Source organism: Sinocyclocheilus grahami, unplaced genomic scaffold (genome assembly GCF_001515645.1).
Source record: "Sinocyclocheilus grahami isolate Dianchi unplaced genomic scaffold, SAMN03320097.WGS_v1.1 scaffold369.1, whole genome shotgun sequence".
NCBI lineage: Eukaryota > Metazoa > Chordata > Actinopteri > Cypriniformes > Cyprinidae > Sinocyclocheilus > Sinocyclocheilus grahami.
Genome location: NW_015505548.1, coordinates 370200 through 394557, shown reverse-complemented (window position 1 = coordinate 394557; position 24358 = coordinate 370200). Strand labels below are relative to the sequence as shown.

At 36.3% G+C, this 24358-nt stretch overlaps 2 protein-coding genes across 3 annotated transcripts in view; one reads left to right on the top strand and one right to left on the bottom strand.

Moving 5' to 3' along the window:
* The window catches only part of dock1 (dedicator of cytokinesis 1), a 270237-nt gene that overhangs the window by 133589 nt on the left and 112290 nt on the right, over window positions 1-24358 (bottom strand). The window lies entirely within an intron of this gene.
* LOC107549344 (protein FAM196A) overlaps window positions 1-24358 on the top strand; it is a 43270-nt gene that overhangs the window by 12323 nt on the left and 6589 nt on the right. For both annotated transcript variants that reach the window (XM_016230392.1, XM_016230390.1), the window contains 2 exons: window positions 7056-8277; window positions 18448-18519. In XM_016230392.1, the coding sequence (XP_016085878.1) occupies window positions 7061-8277; window positions 18448-18519 (1289 nt within the window). In that variant the 5' untranslated portion in view covers window positions 7056-7060. The remainder of the gene's footprint in view (window positions 1-7055; window positions 8278-18447; window positions 18520-24358) is intronic.

Below are 24358 nucleotides of genomic sequence, written 5' to 3'. Positions count from 1 at the left end.
AAAGTTAGGCTATAGGCATATATATATATATATATATATATATATATATATATATATATAAAATGATAAATAGGCCTATACGAGAAATATATTTTTACTTAAAATAAAGAAAACGAAAGAAAAACTGTGCAACAAGTAGCCTAGTATGCAGAGTTTCAGTTAATTTTTGTGCTGCGCAAAAGGAAACCAGACGGCAGAAAGCTGCATCTTATTTTACCACATGCGCACACACAGTTAAGCATTGCTACCTTGACAATGCAGCCTGTTCATTATCATAATAAAATACAGTCAGTCAAACATATGGAAAAAACACACTGCTCAGTTTAAATATGTAGTCAAATCTGTCCCATTAAGCGTTATCACCGTACCGCCGTGAATGATGTTATGCAAACCATTTAGTTTTACGTGGATAGTGGAACGCAAGTGAAGTAGGCTACATAATAAATAATATTTTGGCATTCAAATACATTGCGAATATGGAAACATTTGATTTTGTGTTGAATGAGAGACGCAACGTTGGTTTCAGTTTAGTTTTAGCCTAAATTAATTATTTTTGGCTTGTCGTTTAGCTATAGCTTCTTATATTTTTAATTCTCGTTCTTTTCTAAATACTGTTAATTGAAAGGATTTGTTGAGGAGTGAGGGGAACTAAAATAGCCTATCTATATTTACAGTGTTTATTATAATGTTTGTAAACATTTAGTGTCGGCATTAGGCTTATTTCTGAATGAAATAATAAAATGCAACTTATGTTTCTTTTTTCTCAAAAAAATTTTATTTTTTTTTTTAAATACGCCATGCAGCAAACCTTTTTAAATATTTTGATAAACTACTAAAATAAATAAATAAATGACTTTTTAAACCGTTTAACTGATTGTATTAATCGGTCAAAATTCTTCACACTCTGTTAACGGTTAAACGGTTAAAATGAACAGCCCTATTCCATAAATTTCTGAAATGTGTAAAAAGGACAAGCAAAGCATCATAAAAGTAGTCCACAGGTCAAATCTTAAGACAGCTTTGTGTGTAATCTTCAAATATTCATCTTCAAACAAACGGTCAGTGGCATCGAATGCGGCACACCACATTGCATTTAAGTGCAAAAGGAATAATATTAATAATATTTTTTTTATAAAAAAAAAAAAAAAACAGAAGGTCAGTGTTTCACTAAATGTGTAATAAAATAAAAATAAAATTTTGGGTAAAAAATTGGGTGAAGAAATTACCTAAATTTAAAAGTTTAATTTAAATTAAATTAAATTGCAATTTTCCCCTTTGAATGGATGGTCAAAGGCATCAAATGTGGTGCAATCATACTATTTCTAAATACAAAAGTAATAATATTTTTTAAAAAGCGAATAACAACAACAATAATAATAATAATAATAACAACAATAATGAAATAAATAGAAAACAGAAGGTCAGTGATTCATTAAATGTAATACTACTACAACTAATGAATGGCCAATGGCATCAAATGTGGTGCAATCACACTACTTTATAAGTAATAATATTAAAAATGACATTAAATAAAATAATAAAAACTATTTCTCTAAAAACAAATTTTTCCCATTTGAAAGACAAGTGCATCTTGGATAGTAGGAAGAGAAAATTAATAAGGCATGGAGAGAGAGATGCTAGGGTCTCAGATGAAAGTTTGCAGGTCAGTTCACTTGATTTTTTGAGGAAACTGAAGAGGAAGGAGGACAGGATGTCCATCGGAGTGTGATCTCTCAGAAGACTGTATGTTAGTGTTGGCATGAGAAAAGAGCAGTGTGAGGCAGATGAACTTGTCACCAAGAAAAATGAAGACCTTGCTGTAACGCTTCACCTGAGCGAGGCACTAGCGGTTCAGGCACTGTCGATGAGTTACGATTCACAGCCACCATAGCCAAGGACCGCCTTACAACCAAAGCCTGCAGAGACACGCGTGTGACTCAACAGATGTGGCTCTTTAATTGAAGACATAAACAACAGCAACACTCGTGTTTGGAAAAAATTACAAGAATAGGTTCACTTTCGATTTCAATTTGTGAGTGTGTATTTAAATTTCATTAACCACACCAAACATGAAGTTGAATTGAAATTTGAATGGAATGACAGGAAGACAAATCCTGATCCACAAACAAAGAAATAAATATGATAAAATGCACAAAATACACAATTCCACAGGTAGCATTTCTATTCATCCATCCATAAGGTATACAAACCTTCTAACTTTAAGGCCAACAAGTTTGTCTTGACAAACCCTGCTTTTCAAATGAAAAATAACTGTTATAAGAATTGCAAGCATCAAAACAATGCCCTACCGTATTGTAACGCATCAAAGCAGTCAATCCAACACAGTCAAGTATAACTTTAAGAGGTTGCCACCGTTTAGTAAACTGGACTAGCTTTGGCTCTTTCTGTTGACTTGAATGGTGATGCTTTCCGTTTGTCAGTTGATGGCCTTTCACTTTTAACCAGAAATGTGCATGCTGCTTTTCTGATGTTCATTGAAGTTTTCCGTGTATTTTTCCCGTGTCACTTGAAATGTTTCCGTTTTGAATCATTGTTACCAAAGGCGAGACATGTGAGGAAAAAATAAACGATCAGTTGTGGTACTATATTCTGTCATAAATCGCATACCTTTCATTGCTGAACTTTCTATGGTCCGTTACTGGAAAGGAAATTAAATTACAGGTTGATATGTCCCGATCTCAATAAAGTTTACACATGCTTTTGGTCCGTGAATTAGATCTCACGCGGGACGCGCACTGTCTGTGGAGGTTTGGCCAGGACCGGTTCCAGAATTAAATCAACATATTTTATGTTCCGTCCACTGCCAATCACTGCTATTTCTCGAGTGAATCCCACATAAATATGCGGATGTCATTCCCGAAACTTTGCAGGGTGTAGCCTATGTGTCCGAAAAACTTCATACAAATTCTGAATGGATTGTACCCTAGAAAGTGTGCAAAGCACGCTCCCTTTATCACTAAAAAACGTCACTCATCTTCGTTCATCACGATCTTACAAAGTTCCGTTATAATCAATGAAGCTCTCTAAACTGCACAATGAATCTCTTATTTATATCGTGTCTGCACTTAGTCATGAGTTGATTCACGAGCGTGCAAAACTGCACTTAAAAACTGCGTGTGTGAATTCTGACAAAACGTTTCTGATTGGCTATTGCGTTCAAGAAATCAACAGATATGTCTGTGATTGGTTACATTGCTCAACACTGCAAAAACACATTGAGGGTATTTACCGCTTGGCTAAGCGCTCCAATTGCAGCGGGCCGACATCAGGGATTCCATGACTAACAATTTGGGGGGGCAATTGCCCCCCTTGCCCCCCCCATGTCACCCATGATTATTATAACAGCTAAATGAAATTATTAATATAATAATATAGAATATTTTAATATATTCTAATAATTTTATAATAATTTTACTTACATTCAAATTTAAATTGCAATCCTGTTTGCTACCTCAAATTCAAATTAATTTAATTTGAATTTAAAAAAAAAAAACTCAAGTCAACTCAATTCAGAGAGGTGCATACAAATAAAATAAAATAATGCAATCATCACTTTAATTGCACTTTCTTACACTCAAATGTATTTGTAATAATAATTGTAATAATGTTTGCTACCTCAAACTCAAATGTATTTAATTCAAATTCAAATTTGAATGATGCACAACCCTGGTGGCAATACAGTTGCTATGTCGCAAGACATGTCCCACTCATATATAAAACTAAACAGCAAGGCTTAGTTCAAAATATGGCCAATAGCAATAGTTATTCTTGTCATATCAAGCAGCACTAATGAAAGCAGTGTGCAAATAAAAGCACTTTATTAAGTTTACCATCTTCCACCGTTCATTTCAGGGTCTTCAAAGATAAAGATGATTTTCAAGAGCTCAGGTTGACAAAGACCAGGAAGAGAAAACCACTCGGCTGTTGCTACGATACCACAATATCAAACACCAGGCAACTGTGAAAATATAATTTGATGAATTCATTCTTTAGAGTCTTATGTAAATAAAGTCACGCTTTGCTGTTTACATAATCCCAGGGCCGCTAATGCTTCTTTGGGGGACTTGAGCCGTCGGCAGTACCCTTTCTGATTAATTGAGCTGGAAATGCATTTGGGACGGGCTTTCCCTGACAACCGGGTTACACTAGTAATACATCACACTCAGAAGTGAGCGGGAACGGGGAGGAGAGATGCCTACAATGTTTAGTCGACTGCGGATTCGATTTAAAGTATTAAAACAATCCCATGATTCTTAGCAGCCGTATCGATCTTGTTTGTGTGTTGTTCGGCCAGCGTGTGTTTGGCTGCCGTATTGAAGGTTTGTAATGATGTCTGCAGCTCACATCGATCCCGAACGGGTCTTGAAGACGGCTAGTCGCCGAGGGTCTGTCACCACCGGTTTATCTCTCCTTCCTCAAGGCCCTTAACAAATGATTTAGAGTAATAGACATAATCCAATAGAGCAGAGAGTGTTAGAGATGCTCAAAACATGACACTCCTGCAGAAGTGCAGCTAAGTAACTCTGAGATCAACCTGTGTCTAAACCCGCAGAGGAATCCAGACTCCATTAGATTATATATCATTGGATTTTGAGAACATATGCCGCTCCTGTATGGATTGTTATTCCCTGCTGTCTACAGATGAGCAGAAAAAAACTTGTTTGAGACTCTTTTCGTGGTGTTACATAAGGCTTATACATAGGGTCAGTGACGTGACAAACCCCTAATACTAATAAGTACAAGTGTTATAACAATTATATAAAGTATTAAACTTTGGTGTGCAAAACATACCATGACATTTATGCTACAGACCTGATTCCTCAAATCATGTGGCTTGTTAAGAAGAGGTGTGGTTACTTACAGAAATTTGACAAAAAAAAAAAAATAAATCATGCAAATAAATCCCATTGACGTACACTGACATTCAACAGTTTTGGTTTGGTAAGATTTTTTTTTAATGGTTATTAAAAGACTTTTATGCCTACCTTTCTGCATTAGTTTGATCAAAAATACAGTGTAAAAAAAAAAAAACATTAAAATTGTGAAATATTATTGCAATTTAAAATAACAGATTTCTATATGAATATATTGAAAAATGTAGTTTATTTCTCTGATGCAAAGCTGAATTTTCAGCAGCCATTACTCTAGTCTTAAGTGTCACATGATCCTTCAGAAATGTAATTTGAATTTAAAAGAATAATTCTCAATTCAATTCAGAACAGTGCATAATAATAAAAATAATAATAATTCATTTATTTATTTACTATCACTTTATTTACATTGACATTTAAACTGTTATCTTGTTTGCTACCTCAAATTCAAATTAATTTAATTTTAATTTTAAAAAGTATTCTCAATTCAATTCAGAATGGTGCAAAAAAATTTCAAGCAACATTTCTTATCATTATCAATGTTGCTGCTTAATTTTTTTTGGAACCCATACATTTTACACTTTTTTTAGGGCTAGTTCATGAATAGAATGTTCAAAAAATTTTTATTTACTGTCACTTTTGATTACTTCAATGTGCCTTGCTGAATAAAAGTATGAATTTCTTATACAAAAATAATAATAATTGAAGGAAAGACCAGACTATTGAAGAAACTTGAGAGAAAATGTAGGAAAGATTGTAGGACTACCTGTTAAATAGTAAAGAAGGGAACACAAGACCAGAAGGTTGTTCTGCAAGATGAGACAAAAGATGTCCTGTGCCACAATAAAGATTTACAGCTGCTGCTCCAGACGGTTTGTATCCGTAGTTGTGAATCTTTCATATTTGAAAGACAAGATTACTGAAGCAGAAATCAGATTTGGTTCAAGAGTTCTGGGCTACCGTGTTCGGATATCACCCAGCTTGAGTAATGTTGGCCGTCACTGAAAACTTCACAACAATCACACTGAGACCTTGAAGAAAGAGTCATTCTCCTGTTTGTAACTCTCATTGCATAACTGTCTTTCCCTTTCTGTGGAAGAAGAAAATCTATAACAGAGACGGAAAAAAAAGCTACAGATGTGCAAAAGTACATCTTGCCATAATGGACATGTCGGTGGATTGTGTGAAAGTCTAGTTGGTTTTAAGGAAGCCTGGTATAATGAGGTTGTCTCATATCCAACACACAGCATTATGACACATTCTTGTGTTCAATATCAGCTCAATGAAGCACAACAGAACAGAACAAGTCTCAAGATGCATTTTTTTTTACTATTTTTAAAGTGCACGATAGGCCATCCTTTAACTACATAACACCATCATAGACCACACAAAAACCAGACCTAATACACAACAGATGACAATCACAGAGAAGTTCAAAAGGAACTGTCTTGAAATATATCTGTGAAAGTGGTGAATTTCTTACACAAGTGGTGTCATGATGGCTATTTATCTATCTATCTATCTATAAACAACAAGTAAATATTTTTTCTAGAATAAAACAGATAATTTCAAAAAGCAGAGCATCAAGCGCACTTCTATATTTCCAGAAAAGGATGCACATTTCAAGACACTAAAAAAGGCAGTTTGACACACAGGCCTCAGAGGGAATCCGGGAGTGTTTGCCAGGGTGATGATGCTCAATCACAGGGCAGACAGTGTCTCTCTTTCTATTAGTTAGCTGAGGGATGGTGAACTCCAGGAAGGTAGACAGATGACGCGCATTCACTCCTATCATTCTCCCTGCGTGCGGTCGCTCCAGGAACACACAAGATTAAGAGATGCAATTAACTGTCAAAGACAAACAAGTCACGGGCAAAGACAACACTCATGAGATTGCTCCATAAATTTCACCGCAAACAAGCCGAGCAGGTTAGTGAAGGAAAGGACGCTAATTTGCTATATGAAACGTCCATAGAGTCTGCGGATGAAGGATGTTGCAGCTGTGCCCTTTTCTGGTTCCATGACTGATTACTTTCACATTTGTGTCAGATCATTTAAGCACAGAAATCTAATCTACTAACACAATTACATGCAAGATACCGTTGCTAAAAGCAAGTTCACCATTTTTCCAACTAATAATATCTCAACCGGTTGTGTCTGCAGGAACCATGGTGAGCAAGGACGCTGGTAAATGCATGCTCACCAACTCTGAGTCTGACTCAGAGGCAACGGCAGCCTCCATGGCCCTGGAGGTCAAAGGATCATTGGACAAAAGCCGGCAGGTGCGCAAGCGCAACAAAGCCCTTCAGGTGCGCTTCAAGGACATCTGCGAGGCACAGAATGAACAGGCTGCTGCGGCCCGAGGGGGGAAGCCAGTCTACAAGGTGGCGTACCGCAAGTACATGACCGTTCCAGCTCGCCGATCAATCCCCAATGTCACCAAAAGCACCGGAGTGCAAACGTCGCCAGATCTTAGGAAGCGTTACCAGACTTTTCCATTTGAGAGGAAGAAAGGACATACGGTCAAGCATGCCGCTGTGGTAGAGAGCTGTAAGGACCAGGACGATGGGTTTGTTATTGATGTAAAGAGGGCGAAAGCGACCGAGGCAGGTAGTGAGTGCGTGTCCTCTCAAAATGTGAGGAAAACAAGAGCATTAATGCACACCAGCAAGTGCATCGCAACCATAGAGCAACATCTACAAGCCAGGGACTGTCTGGAGAGAACGGATGGGCCGTGCTCGGACGCTCTGGTTCTTCCTTGTCCGACAGATGGGTCCACAGCGGGAACGGACAACTCGGACTATCAGATCTATAGTGTCAGAAGTAAACACAGTAAGGGCTTCCAGAGAGACTCTGAAACTCTTGATCGCTCAGGCAAGCTGCATTTGCTGAACTCTGGGGAGGGCGTTGGGAATATTCTGGAGGATTCCTCCTCCAAAGTGACAGGACCCATCGCGTGGAACTCCCTCACGCAGGTGGAGTGCCTGGAGAGTCCCTCTGAGCGGAGCAAATGCAAGAAGGCTCTGCAGCTCAATGGCCTGCAGTCGCAGACGCTGCCACGGACCAGTTGCACTACCCAGGTCCAGTGCCATGTGGGCACGCTGTCTGCTCGACCGCTGGGGGCTGTGAAGGCGGCAGCGCCGGTGACTCCGGCCTCCTCGACAGCCGTTCCCATGCCAGCGCCTCCATGCAGGGGCGGCACGGGACCGGGAACCCTACAGACGGAAAATGAAGTGTGCAAGCAAATAGTGCCTGTCAATCAGGATGAGGATGTTAAAGCGCAGCTCCAGGCCATGGAAAACATGATCAGCTCCAGCCAGGAAACCATCAAAGTGCTGCTGGGTGTCATTCAGGAGCTGGAAAAAGGAGAAGCTCATAGAGAAGGGTAAGATGATGTACATTAACCAGCATGCAAAGACTACAATGAAATTCTGTGCCAAAAGAACTGCATCAAGCAGAACTGCAATTTCCCATAGGCTTCCCCAAAACATGCCAAATGCACTATGTTGAACCACAATGGATTACTTTGGTTGTTTCTATGCATTTATGCATGCCATTCAAGAAACTATTCCAAGACAGAAAACATGATCTCAGTCCCGTGCATTGTTTGGTTCTCAAACTGCTATAGCAGGTCCAATTAGGATAGATGCATCTTTGGTTGGTTAGCAATACTACACGGTCAACACTCAATTTCTGCGCCAATTGCACCAAGCAGAATTGCATTTCCCCAGACATCCACAACTCATGCCAACAGCAATGTGTTGAATGTGCCAATGAACCACAATGTACATTTTTTAGAAAGCTGACCTAAATATGGATTAATCTGGTTGTCTCTGTGCATTTATGCATAAAAGAAACTATTTCAACACAGAAAACATTACTTCAGTCTCACGTATTGTTTGGTTCTCAAACTCCATAGTAGGTCTTATTTGGATAGATGAGTACAGCTTTGGTTGGTTAGTAAGACTTTTGGTTGGTTGGTAAGAAGGGGAGCACTCTGTTTCATAAATATGAAATTCTGTGACAACATAATTGAATTTCCACACAGGTTTCCCCAAACATCCACACACCAATGCACGCCAACTACAATGTGTTGAAAGTGCCAATGAATCACAACACTTTGACTTAAAGATGGATTACCTTGGTTGTTTCTATGCATTTATGCATGGGATACAAGAAACTATTCCAACAACAAAAACATTACATCAGTGTGAGAACCACTGTTTGGTACTATAGCTATAGTAGGTTTAATTAGGATGGATAAGTGCATCTTTGGTTGGTTAGTAAGATTTTAAGGGCAGCAATCAGATAAGAATAAGAATACATTTTTGTGCCAACAGAACTGCACCAAGCAGAACTGTATTTCCCTAAACATCTACAACTCATGCCAACTACAACTGTACACTGTTCAGAAAGTTGACCTAAAGATTGATTTCTTTGGTTGTCTCTATGGTTTTCTAAACATTAAATCAGTCCCAATAATTGTTTGGTTCTCAAACCGACAGCTATATAGGGCTGGGTGATATGGCAAAAAAAAAAAATCTCGATTTTTTTTCAGAACGTTTGACCGATTCTCGATTTTTAACTTGTCAACTTGAAAATGTAACTACAACATAATTTAAGTAACTTTTTCTTTATTAACCCTCTAGTTAAATACATTTCTATTCCAAGTGCACCACACATGAAGTTGTTAACATGATGTAAATGTTAAACAAATCACTTGTTAAACATCTTTGCAAAAAAGATGACTTATTATATGTTCAGAAATAATAAGAGGAAAAGGTAAGTCAAGGTAATTCAAATTCAAAACGACTGAAGGTATATAACACCAGAAGACTATTATTAACTAAAAATTTTCAGTAAAAGCAATGAACAGCAGCTTTCAGCCTGATGTCACCATGATGCAAACATGAAATTTCAGACATACAGTAGTAGTTCTTTACAGGTTTTTATTCGATTGCGCTGCTTTTCCATAGTTTTTTCTATGTAAACATGTTTGACTGTTGCGCTCGCATCTCTTGCAGCACCTCATGCATGAAACGGCATTCTAAAAACGCTAAAGTTAAAAGTAGTTCAACTCCCATCTTCCTGCATTTTTTCCTATTCCACTGCTCATGTCGCATCTGTCAACACAAAAGCGCATTCTGTGTGAATGGCACCTAGTGATATATTCTACTATTGTCCTTCACAGAGCACATCACATGTGAGCGGTTAATCACGTGTGCCTACATGCGGTTCGATCATCGCTTTATCTTTACGGTTAACAATGGCATATTGTCAAAGCGTCTAATTCTAACGTTTGGTAATAGTTCTATTCAAAATCGTGATTCCTCGATTTATAAAAAAAAAAATCGTGGCAAAACATTTAATTCGAATTAATCAATAAAATTTGGAAAAAAACTTGCCCAGCCCTACAGCTATATTAGGTCTAATTAGGATAGATAAGTGCACCTTTGGTTGGTTAGCGAGACTTTCAGGGCAGCATGCTTTTTCATATTGATTATTATCACCTTGGACTCAAATTTGCTGGAGGCCTTCTGACTACAATTTAATGTCAAAAGCCTTCTACTTTCAAGAGCACCTATTTAATCTAACAATTAAATACTCAAACCTTTTTTAAGAGAGTAGATAAAGGTGATAAAATGTACAAGTACCTCACAAAGGAGAAGATTCCGTGGTATATTTAGATAAAATAAACAGACACTGACTAAATTACACAAGCAGGGTATTTACATGCATAACAGCTGAATATATACGGTCAATGATAAACCAGTTCATTCCCACAGCAGGATATCATGTAAATCAGCCAAAACTCTCGCTTTAAAATATTCCAACACTGCATTTAGCATAACACACCAATTAGTTCAGCATTTACACACAAAACTGTACAACATTAAGTTAGCCCCTTATGAGGTCGGTATGCATGCAATTTAGAGAAACGCAAGACTAAATCTAATGTTTGAGGCTGGTTAGGTTAAGAGAAATGCAAACCTTGAGTTCTCCCGCATATTCACACAAATATTTTCCTAAAGATACTTTGGGATGTAAGCACTGCAATCCTGCCAGGATAGTAATTAAAAACGGCATTAATTACCTGCAAGACTACATGTCTACCTTATATACTTGAAGCACAATTAAGGTCACAGCAAGAGGGTTTTGTAAACAACTGATCTAGAGGATGATCAGCAGACATTATCATCACGAGGATGATTAGAGATCCGCTCAAGCACAAACTCCGAGAATCATGGGACAAAGGACCGCTGACTGATCAAAACAACATATTTTGCATAATATAAACGCATTATCAAGTGCATTATTCATTTTAGGCTGATATTATAAAGACTCAGTGTATAAGCACTCATCTAAACATCTAATGGCATGCTTTACACAAAAACAAATGAAACTCAACCTAGGTTGCAGAGAGGGAATTTTCTAACATTGCTCAAGCAAACGCCTCAGAGGTTTCATATGAATAATGCTTTTCCAGATACTACACTTCAAGTAATATTTTAATGTGTTCTCAAGGCAATGCAATGAGTTTTCAATTCCCCAGCTCAGGTTTGAGAAAGTGCATTTTCCTGCGTTCAGTGCAGAAAGAGTTAATGCTTGTGGGGATACGCAACATTAGTCTCATTCCACACACTGAGAAATGTCATTCGTGTGACAAAAGACAGTGTGACTGGAGGACGTAGGTGAATGTATTCATAATTACATCTGTTACATTACCGCCGGCGTGATGTTACTTTTCAACGTGTTCAAAAGCATGCTGCAGACAAAGTAGTATGCAAAGAGGCGTTTGACTCGAAACATGCTACAGGATCAAAGGGGATGCTAGTGGTGGTGTAGCTAAACTATGAATCACAGTAAAAAGCGTGGTGTGCAATAGTTAATGATCAAAAACAAACACTTTGTGGAAACAAACCAACCAAATAATTTCTTTAAAATTTGCAATACATTAAACATACTTTTAGACATGGTCTTGGACATGGTTTTGGTCATGGGTTGTAAATAAAATATGAAATATTATATTGTTAATATACAAAGCAGAGAAAGTTATTTCATTAAAGATGTATAGCTATGAAGGTATAAGTCAAGGTATACATCCCAATATAGTTTTATGAGAAATGTAACATTTTATACTGTATATTTAATCCATAATAAATTTGAAAATCAATCATTTCAAGAATTAAATCAATTCAAGAATATTTAACTCGCTAGATTATCAAAAAAAGGCATTAAATCATTCAATAAAAAGAAAAAGAAAACATAATAAAAAATAAATAAATGTCGTAAATATATGCAATATTAAAAATACTTTCAGACATAACATGAGGTAAAACAAACAGGGGATTTTTTTTAAATGAGAAATTCAACATTTTATATATTTAATCCAAACTAAATATGAAATAAAATAAAAAAATCAAGAATTTAACTCACTGGATTATCAAAAAATAGGCATTACAATAATACATTTAAATAATAAAAAAGTAATAAAAATTAAATAAGCAAATAAGGTAAATATATGAATTAACTGATTACAATAACAACAAAAACATTAATTCACAAATATTTAATTCAAAGGGATATAAAAATAGGTATTACCACATAGTTATTTAAAAATTCGGTTAAAAAATGACATGTTACAGAATACATAAAATATCTACCATATTGCAGCAAAATCTCAGCTGGTTGACATTTCTATAAACCCTCATAACCAGCCCTTGCTAAAACGTGAGGCAAAAAAAAATTATATTCTGAGTCCAACAAAAACTAATTTTGGCCAGAACTCATCCATACTGAAAATTAGACATTACAACATATTTGTCACCCGAAGATTTGAAAATAATTACTTCTGACAGTAACGGTTTCTCTGTGCATCTGTTTAAATGATAATCGATGCAATCTGCACAAATAATATGCAGCCCAATAACATAGGGTCCTTTGTGGGAGAATTCAACTTCTGTCCCAAAGGTCTTCTTTCTCTCTCTCTTTGGAGATACAACATAATTGACTTCTTTTTTACATTCCAACACATTACCTCCCGCGCTGTGCCAGCTGCTCCGGAGGGTTCGGCCTGATCACCGCCGGCAGCCAGAGCCTTGTGACAGACATTATTCTGCCTTCCTCCTGCCCTCCTGTCCAACCTCAGGCTCCCAGCAACAGCGCTATACATCACTGTCCCCATTAGGCACGGGAACTAGCCTCAGATAAACCCCACGCATCAGCAAACAGCACATCACATGCTCTCATTAGAGCCAAAATGGCTGTCGGTGTCCCGCTCTTTTACACAATGAGCCCCGCAGTTTGACCTTTTAAGAAGGCCGGTGCAGAGCACAGGATGCAGACAGACCACCGGTAATGACCGAGTGGGCTGCTCTCTGACAGCGACTGCGCAAAATGAGCTCTGGACTGTTGTTACAGACCAAAAAAACTGAGTCAGAGTCTCTGAGTAACAGAGAAGCAGGCCGTTCTCACACTGAACCGTTCGCTGCACGGTCCGGCTGAGGTCACAACTCATTATATATCACAAATAGTTCATTCCAAATGAAATGTAATGTTTTATATATTTAATTCATATTAAAAATGAATTAAATATTTTCAAGAATTAATAATAATTAAATCACTGGATTATTAAAAAATAAGTATTACTGTACAGTCAATAAATAAATAAATTAACAAACATTGAGTGATTTTGAATAAATAAATAAAGTGGTAAGCATGATTTAATTGATTGTAATAATGAATATTTAATTACATAATTAAATATTCATTATTAAAATCAATTAATAATGAATATTTAATTATGTAATTAAATATTCATTATTAAAATCTATTAATAATAATAATGAATATTTAATTACATAATTAACAATTTATATAATAAGATCAAACTAAACAAGTGTTGAAAAAAAATAGGAATATTTTGGTTTAAACAACCATGAGCAAAACAGTGGTTTAACTACCAAAACTTACCAAACTATATAACTCTGACTTGAAATTTAGCTCTTTCAATGGAAGTCTAGTCACTGTTTTATGCCCAGCAACAATTTTGTATGTTTTAGCAAACCGCGATATGAATTGAAATTATTTTCTGTACTAATCAACAAGATGCCAGAGTTGCTGTCTTAAAGGGGTCATATGATGCGATTTCAAGTTTTCCTTTCTCTTTGGAGTGTTACAAGCTGTTCGTGAATAGATAAGATCCCTAAAGTTGCAAAGACTAAAGTCTCAAAACCAAAGAGATATTCTTTATCAAAGTTAAGACTCGTCTTAACATGTCTATGTCACTGTGTGGGAAGATTTGCATAACGCCACCCAAATGTTCACGCCAAGAAAGAAGGCGTAACTTTTTTTATTTATTTATTTTATTGTTGCTCCCACTGCCGCCGCCATGTTGTGAAGACGCTGTGTGTTTTGTTGTGAAAGCGAAACTACTTTGTTTGGCCTTCCAAAAGAGGAGTCGACTAGAAATCAGTGGTTAAGTTGTATTTACAACACTGTTCCAGAACACTTCAACCCAAATATTCAGATGTGTGCAGCGCATTTTATGGAGGACTGTTTCCTGATCCTGGGAGAGTAGACTACAACTGTTCTGACTCACAGACTGCAAGTACGTTTTCATATTTCAAGAATTTGCCACTAACGATTCAAACGCGAGTTTTGAGCAGTGTATAGTAGCTCTTGCTGTTTGTCATTTCTCCGATCATAAATGCAGACATGGTTTTATGTTTACATTGCGAGATGCAACGCAATGCGTAAAAAGACAGTATAAGACATTATAATCCATAATTATGTCCCCACTGGATGCAACAAATGCCTCGTTTATAATGGGTTTTATTATTTTTGTCTCGTCGCTCCGGGACACGGCATCACAGTATGGTAAGGGGCGTAACATTTCTGTCACACGCTTGAGGTATTCGGCCAATCACAACGCACTAGATAGCTGGCCAATCAGAGCACACCTCGCTTTTCAGACTGATGAGCTTTGTAAAAATCGATGTGTTTCAGAAAGGCGGGGCATAGAGGAGAAACAATAATGTACAGTATGTGGAAAATAACGCGTTTTTTGAACCTTAAACACCAAATACACAAAATAATGTTCTTGACAACACGCCAACACGCCTTATCAGAGCTATTGATCACTCTGTTGGTTTCCCGTCAGTCTGACACTGGCCCTCCATCGCAGGACCGTCGGACGGGGCAACGGTTCGCCTTCTTCCTGCCAGCAAAGCAATCGTTACGACGACAGGCAGTAATTACTAATGGCAGCCAACAGTGAAAGTAAAGCTTTTCGAATTTTTGGACACCGGCAGTGAACACTTGTTGACGAAAGGAGATTTATGCTTTTTGTTTTAGCATTTATTAATGTTAGAAATATTCAGCTCAGAGACTATAGTAAACAGGACAAAGTCAAAGCTAACAAACAAACACATGCGAGAGACTAGGAATCAGATGTAAACACTGACTACTGTACACTGAGAGCAAAGCAAACAAGACTCGCTTCAGAGCGAAAGATCACCAAACTGCAAACATTATAGAGCTTCAAAATTTTGTATTTTCAATTAAATATGGTGTAAATAAGATTTATTCTCTTGCTACACAGTCATGCTGTATGCATAAACCATTTAAGTCTGACAAACCTTCAATACGCAAAACTCTCTGATTATTAATTTCAGAGACATAAATCACAGAGATTAATAACTAGCAAGTTAGTAATTGAATGAGATGTTAAGGAAACGCTCAAGTCTTATGAAATGTATTCTTGTATTCAGCAAGGATGCATTAAACTGATCAAAAGTGACAGTAAAGACATTTATAATATTACAAAAGAAAATATTGAGCAGCACAACTGTTTTCAACACTGATAATAATCAGAAATGTTTATTGAGCAGCAAATCAGCATATGAGAACGATTTCTGAAGGATCATGTGATTGAAGTAATGAAGCTGAAAATTCAGCTTTGATCACAGGAATAAATTACACTTTACAATATATTCAAATATAAATTAGTTCTTTTAAATTGTAATAATATTTCATAATGTTACTGTTTTTACTTATTTTTGGTCAAATAAATGATCAATAAATGACTTGCTGAGCAGTTCTTTCAAAAACATTGTTCAACAGAACAGTGGAGAACATGAATTAATTTTGCAGATGCTTTTATCCAAATGAGGAATACAAGGCAATTCATCCTAAGGAGGAAAAAAAAATTTAAATTTGCACAGTAAGTGTGTTTTTGCATGCAATTACTTCATGACATCACTTTCAAATTACACTGCAAACTCAGAGCAATCTTAGAGAAAAATACACATTATTTTACCATGATGCTGAAGACTCAGCAAAATATCACTGGTCAGTGAGCTCGCGCTGAAAAACAAGGCTCAAACGGTCACTTGAAACAGTGCAAACCTCCAGTGACTGACAGTTAAGTGACTATAATGAGATGCATTCTAGTATTATGTTTAATTTATTCAGTATTCATTAATTTTGCAGATGCTTTTATCCAAATGAGGAATACAAGGCAATTCATCCTAAGGAGGAAAAAAAAATTAAAATTTGCACAGTAAGTGTGTTTTTGCATGCAATTACTTCATGACATCACTTTCAAATTACACTGCAAACTCAGAGCAATCTTAGAGAAAAATACACATTATTTTACCATGATGCTGAAGACTCAGCATAATATCACTGGTCAGTGAGCTCGCGCTGAAAAACAAGGCTCAAACGGTCACTTGAAACAGTGCAAACCTCCAGTGACTGACAGTTAAGTGACTATAATGAGATGCATTCTAGTATTATGTTTAATTTATTCAGTATTTGAATAACAGTTTTGTTTTTCATGCTGTTAAGAGCGCCTATGTGAAGCTGATTGCTGATGTACAAAACAGTGATGAAGTAATTCAGAAACACAGCTCTGCGCTTCAACAAACATTACACACACATCCGGGCTGATTATAATTCGCTTTGAATCAAATATTTACATACAAAGTTCTACAGCTGAAAAAAAAAGACTGATAAAAGTGAAAGTCAAAAAAATTAGAGGACAACAACCGAGAAGATCTGACGAATGAGGAACCTTTGAAATCAAGCTCTGGTGTAGTTAATGAACTTCCCGTTTCCCCCTGAGCTCAGTCTATTTTAGGTGAGGATGATCACATCAGCAGAAATCATATCACGCCCGTCTGGACGAACCCAGTGGATTTTGGGAAGGAATTAGTCTCCACTGGTCTAGATTCACACATGAACTCTCCTGTCTGATCATATTCCTTGTTCACTGCTGGCCGGAGGCTCGTGTGAACATACTAACTACATGTACAATGGACACAGCTGCATTTTAATCTTGTTGAACAAAGTCACATCATGTTCCTGTGGACTCTATACAGGGTTAAAGGACAAGAGGAGACACAGCATTTTAAGTGCACTCCTGAAATGAAGGAATTCAACAGAAAAGTCTATAAAATTAATGAATAATGTCCTGTCCGAAAATTACCAGTAATATAATGGTATCAATTATATAATAAATTACCAGTATAACATTTTTTTAATTTTTTTTACAGTGTATGGTAGAATGAAAATAATAATGATAATAATAACAATAATGATTATAATAAAAGTAGTACTTAAAAAATAATCATATATTTGGATTAAAACTGTAGGAAAAAATAAAGTATATTACAATAGCTAAATAAATGAAAAATTGCAATTAAGACAGCAGATAAGTTATTATATACCAATTTATTAATGATCAAAAACATAAAAAAATAAAGGAATTTTCCATATTGGAAATTAAAATTAATTAATAATGTCCTGGCAGAAAATTACCAGTATGTTACCAGTACGAAAGAAAGAAAGAGAGAGAGAGAGAGAGAGAGAGAGAGAGAGAGAGAGAGAGAGAGAGAGAGAGAGAGAGAGAGAGAGAGAGAGAGAGAGAGAGAGAGAGAGAGAGAGAGAGAGAGAGAGAGAGAGAGAGAGTAAGAGAGAGAGAGAGAGAGAGCGAGAGAGTAAGAGAGAAAGAGAGAAAGAGAGAAAGAGAGAAAGAAAGAAAGAAAGAAAGAAAGAAAGAAAGAAAGAAATTGTAAATATCAACAATTACTAACAATCTATTGGCATGAACTATTGGAATTCAATGTAAAATTCAGTCTCTTGTTCGGTTTTTATTTCAGCCAGGATACTACCTTAAAAGACAGCTGCCTATATAGACAGCAAAGTGCACAGGAGCAGAGCTATATGCAACATGCATCAGCACATTTGAGCTCCTGTAAGCAAACAAAAACGGCGTCAAAAGCAGCACGATTTGACATTTCTGCAGCGTTGGCATGCAAAAACACCAGGATTTCAAGGCCGTTCTGTTCTCTGGTTTCTGATTACACTCACAAACCCAGCCGGTGTCCCGTGTGTCCTCTGCAGAACGCCGGTGTGAGGAATGCTAACATATCTTTACCGCCGCGTGTATTGACCGTGAGCTGATAATGAGGGCCGACAGGGCGAACGGGGAGGTGGAGCGGCCAAACCGCCTGTGTAATGACTCGTCCTCTCTCTCTTTATCTCCTCACAGACTCTCCTATCGGACCGGACAGGACACGGCCAACTGCGACACGTGTCGGAACAGCGCATGCATTATTTACAGGTTGGTTGATGTATTTTGTTTGTGTGAGATACACGAGCATGCTGCGCTAATAAAGCTCAACTGCAGCCTCATCACAGATTGTGTGAGTAATGAGCGAGATAAAGAGAGGAAATACTCCTGCTGACAGGAAGGTGTAGGCTATTTGATATAGGACCTTAGTGGGACACCCTCATCACAGAGCCCAGCATAACATTATCTGGATGTGGAGTAGGAATAGTTCATCTGATATAGTTCATCAAATATTTAAACATATCTGCAGTGTATGAACTTGTTGCATTGGAAAAAAAGTTTCTTCTTTTTTATCCTTTATGTTCAATAGTAAAACAAATGAGAATGAGAGTGGACAACTTCAGTTTCAGTTCTCTTCAGACTGAGGATCTGCGTCTGTCCTGGGGATCTTAAAGGTATAGGGTTAGTTCTTAAAGATACTGAACAAACGGGAGTCTTGGCACTCACTCACACACTAACATGAGCGCCATCCTATCATTTCAACGCATCTGAGTGAACTTAAGAGCGGCGCGCTCATTTTCCTGAAGAAACCACAGCAGAAAAGTATGTCTGAGTGTGTGAAGGTCAGGCTGTGTTTTTCGCAGAGAGTTTTTGTCTCTTAAGGAGCCATGCTAGCTGAAGTACGTGCATGAGGGATTCTGGGTAATTGATAGGTAGCAATCGTCAAGAGAGCTTGTTGTGTGGAAAGCAAAATTGTGTTATGTGAGGTTTCACAAGACTTGAAAGCTCATGAGTCACACGAACGACTGCTGTGCTGTTTTTGGGAGAATTAGCCATTTCACATGCATGCAAAGCTGAAAAAAAAAGCGGTTTCATTCTGACGTCATGCTTGAATAAGACAATCAACGTGAGAAGCGTCTCAGAGGACATCTAAGCAGTGCTGTAGATAGAAAGCATCAAAGTGACATCGACGCTCCTTTGAGGAGGCGAGACTCCCTGCAGAAGACTAGCGACATACACACAATCAAATTTAGCAGCTCTCTTTTAAGCACAATCTAATTACACACAGCCCGGTGGAAACACTCGATAGGAGAGAGCAGGAATCACTCGGGATGAGCCGAGTCCTTAAGAAACATGCTTGATGGATCATTACTTCAGCTATCAGCCCAGTTCATGTCAGTGAACTGATACGTATTGGATAGTTCATGTCATGTTTATTAGTTAGTTAATTTTATATAATAGATATAATCAAATATAGCTCTATATTACATAGGCAAAATTTATCTGAGACAAAACTCTCTATATAAACATAAATAACACTTATAATAAATTATAATACATTCTACATTTTATTAATATTAATATACTATAAATAAATATAATATAAATATATAATATTAAAATCTAATTAAATTGCATCTATATATATATATAACTAACAACACTTATAATAAAGTATAATACATTCTAATTGTATGTGTGTATATACTGTATATATGTGTGTGTGTGTGTGAAATTACAATTAATGTAATTTTATTTATAAATTATTATATTAATATGTAAAACTAATAATTTATGAATTATATATGCAGTATTTAATTATATTTTAATTGTAATATATAACTAGCATAATTTATAAATATATATATATATATATATATATATATATAAAATTACACACATTAATATATATTAAAATACAATTAAATACTACATTATTTAATTTATTAATATTGTATTCATATTTTATTGATTTACAGTATATTCATAATAATTTATTTTAAACTTTTTATAATTGTTGTATATTGTTATAATTGTTATTTAATTTTATAATTGTTATTTATATGTATATATTTATATTTTTGATGTATCTGATATTATTATTATATTTTAATATCTTTTATTTATGAGAACATCAAATGTGTAAAGTTTAACAAAGTTTCAAAGTAGCGTAACAAAATGTAAAGTTGCTTCCCAAACACTGCTATCCATGTCTCTTGTGTGCATGCGTTTAAAAGTATTACATGGCGTAGGCCTACGCTTGTTTACACCGATGATATCCAGAATGGCTTCACATCCACATAAATCATGCTAATAGAGTTCAGTCTGAAGGAGCTAAAGTGTTCTACTTAGCATAATATGGTAGGGAGGAGAAATCTCCTGACACAAAGCACAAGAGCTCAGATCACTGCTCTTCAGTCTCAGCAGCTCTCGCCTCGGAATCAATAAATGCCTGTCGTTCAGCAGCAGCAGAGTGTGCATGCAACATGAAGCAGTTCTGAACAAACTGAAGATAAACGATTCACTTATAAACTCTGTTGTGAACCGAAATTAACTGAAATTTGAAATTGGCACCAAGGTAGTGGTGTTAACTAAAATGATTAAAAATAGTTTTTGACAACTGAAAACAGAAATAAAATTAAATAAAATATCAAACAAAGTTTTATTATAGGGATATTTAAAATAAAATCAATAATATATATATAAAAAAAAAAATAAAAATAAAAAATATATATATATATATATATATATATATATATATCTAAAAAATGATGCACAAGGCAATGTTGTTAACCAAAGTTTTAAAATGAAATTTTCAAATATTTTTGTTAATGAAATAAACCAGAATATTAAATGCAAAATTTACACTTGAAAAGCTTAAACGAAAAATCGCCTTAGCAGCTAACTAAAATAAATCAGCTGAATCTGAAGTAACAAAATGGCTAAAACTGAAATAAAAATTATTTAAAGCTAAATAGAAAACTATATAAACAAAATAATAATATAATATAAATATAATATAACCAAAAACGAATTAGAGGACAAGAAAAAAGTTAAACTAAAATTCAAATTAAAACTAAAACCGTAAAAATAAAAGAACTAAAAATATTAATAAATACTATAATAGCATAGAAATTCAAACTGGCAGTACTGTATGGACACTTTAAATAAAAAGCACCGAAAAATAAAAATCAACCAATCAATCATCCAAGATGGCACACAAGTAGAGAGAAATGCTGATTATTAATATTCTGTGATACTTGAATATGCATAATTCTGAAAACAAGTTAAATCTAATTAACATTGTTTTATGCATTTTTTTCTGCTTTGTATGTAGAAGAGATTAGCACAGCAATCATCTAATGTCAAACTCAATTATAATCAACTGTAAAGCGAGGCTCTTATGCACTGCACTATTTGTGTGGCGTACAGAGATGCAGCCTATGTAGAGCGTTTCAAATCAACAAAAACACTGACTTTTCTTGCAATATCTTGATTCCTGGGAAACGGATTAATGCACAGTAAGCGTTTTAAACAGACAGTGTGCGATTGCTCATGAGGGTGCATTTCAGGCACAGAGCCACTTTACCTATCCAACAGCAGACAGCAGGACGGCTCACTAGGTTTTTGGAAGAGAGCCACAGTGTTTCCGGCTTCAGTTTCTCAGTTTAACCTTCTGCATCTCTCTGCACTTTCTCTCCACCTCTCATTTCCTGCATCATTATCCCTCCATCACTCCGCATTACTCCTCTGATGGGCATTCAGTCTCTCTGAAGGATCTTCCCATGGCTGACATTCTTAAAGAACGCTCCCAGATCAATACGAGTAAAGCTCAATCGACAGCATTTGCAACATGAAGTCGATTTCCATAGACAATAATTTCACAAAAATCACACGTATATTGTGCATGTTACCAGCATCCAGACAGCTTACAGGCTGAAACGTGAAGCTTCAGTTTTGTTAAATCATTTAAATCAGTTTATTAAGAAATAGGTAGGTTTAAGTTGAATTGCGGCTTCCAACGATTATGAAAACTGGAAAGGGGTGGAATGGGTCACAATAATCGTTTTATATAGATTGTGACCCATTCCACCCCTTTCCAGATGTTCGCTTTCGCTCCTCCATAAAATATGGAGTGAATACTTCACACACAGACATGAGAAACCAATCTATAGAAAGCTTGAAGTGTCTTCTTTTAAATTAAGTCAGTCATGTTGAAAACAAATATTTTCTGATAAAGTAATCCGTATGAAACCAACATGAGGTACAGTCTTTTCCGATCTGAGCTCATAAACGTGATTACAATACTGACCAAAATAATCGTGATTATGATTTTTGCCATAATAGAGTAACCGTTTATATATATATATATATATATATATATATATATATATATATATATATATATATATATATATACAGAGGCAGACAGTAAATATTTTTTTCTTTTTTCGATATCATAAATATAATAATCTTCTGCCGGGGGGAAATAACACACACACACATATATATATATATATATACACACACTACCACTCAAAAGATTGGGATTAGTAAGACTTGAAATGTTTTTAAAGAAGTCTCTTATGCTCATCAGGGCTGCATTTATTTGATCAAAAATACAGAAAAAAACAATGATCTTGCAAAATGTTATTACAATATAAAATAATTATTTTTATTTTAATATCCTTTAAAATATCATTTATTTATGTGACGCACTTACGGTCGAATAAGCCAACGCTTGAATGCTGCTGCCTGAACAAGAGACTTCCTTACTGAAGTGAGAGTGTTGACTGGTGTCACTATCTCGCAAATGCGCTGGCAGATCTCCACCAAATTCGGGGGATCCCTTCAGCTCGAGGAGCCCTCTCGAACGCCACACTCCTCGCGTCGGTAGCCCCCCGGGATCGCTAGATCGATCGGCGCCGGGCCGCGAATTTAATCACCCGTAACTCCCGAACCCTGGGGGCTATCGACGCGGGGTGGTCTCATTCGGAAAAGAGGGCCTCGAGACATACACTTGATTGTTTGAGAGGGTTCCTCGAGCTGAAGGGATCCCCGAATTTGGTGCGGATTCCCTGCGCCTTTACGGAGATATGGCCGTTCAAAATTTCAATGGTTTTCCATTGACTTAAGCTTTAAAGCGTTTCATCCAGGTCGCCAGTAGCAAACAATGGAGCACGCTCTGCTGGACAAACTAAGTAATCTCACAGCGCTGTTTAGTGTCACATGACTGAGACCAGCCCTATATTATTGCAATATTATACCTCATTTAATACCACCTTGCAATTATCCAGAAAAATCACAGCAACATCCAACTAACGCCCTGGCAACCACTCACAACACCCTGACACTGATACTGTGACTTTATCATTGAAGTCAGCGCTAACATAACAGTCTTACTCTATAGTCGTGGCCTAATGGTTGGAGAGTTGGACTTGTAACCCGAAGGTCACAGGTTCGAGTCTCAGGACCAGCAGGAACATACAAACTCTGAGTATGGGCCACCATATTTGGCTACACGTCATTTTCGCTTTCAATCTCTAAAGTTAACACATACACAATGGTGGCGGCGGTGTGGTAATTCTATTGGAGTGGAGCTGAAGGAAGAGGAGCTGATGACATTACAGAGATGTGTAAACGCTCAGTGGAGAGACACCAGCAGATCTCTCTCTCTCTGCTAGACTAATGATGTTCTCCATGCTAACACTCAAACGCTGGCATTATACAGAGCCTCTGGTTGCTATAGATACTACAGTAATACCACGGCGAAGCTGGCGGGCATTGAGAGTGCATTGTGAGTGTGTGTGTGTGTGCACACTTTCGAGAGATGCAGATTAATCTGTAGATGGAGCGTAGCAAAGTATGATGGACAGCTGTATTAATACATACAAACAGAGAGAGAGCGAGAGAGAAAAGAGAGAATACAAAACATGATTTGCTGGATATACATCACTATCAGCAATATTAGCATTTTGTGATTCTCATTTATAACTGAAAAAAATAAAAAATAAAATGAAATATATATATATATATATATATATATATATACATATATATATATATATATATATATATATATATATATATATATATATAAATATATAAA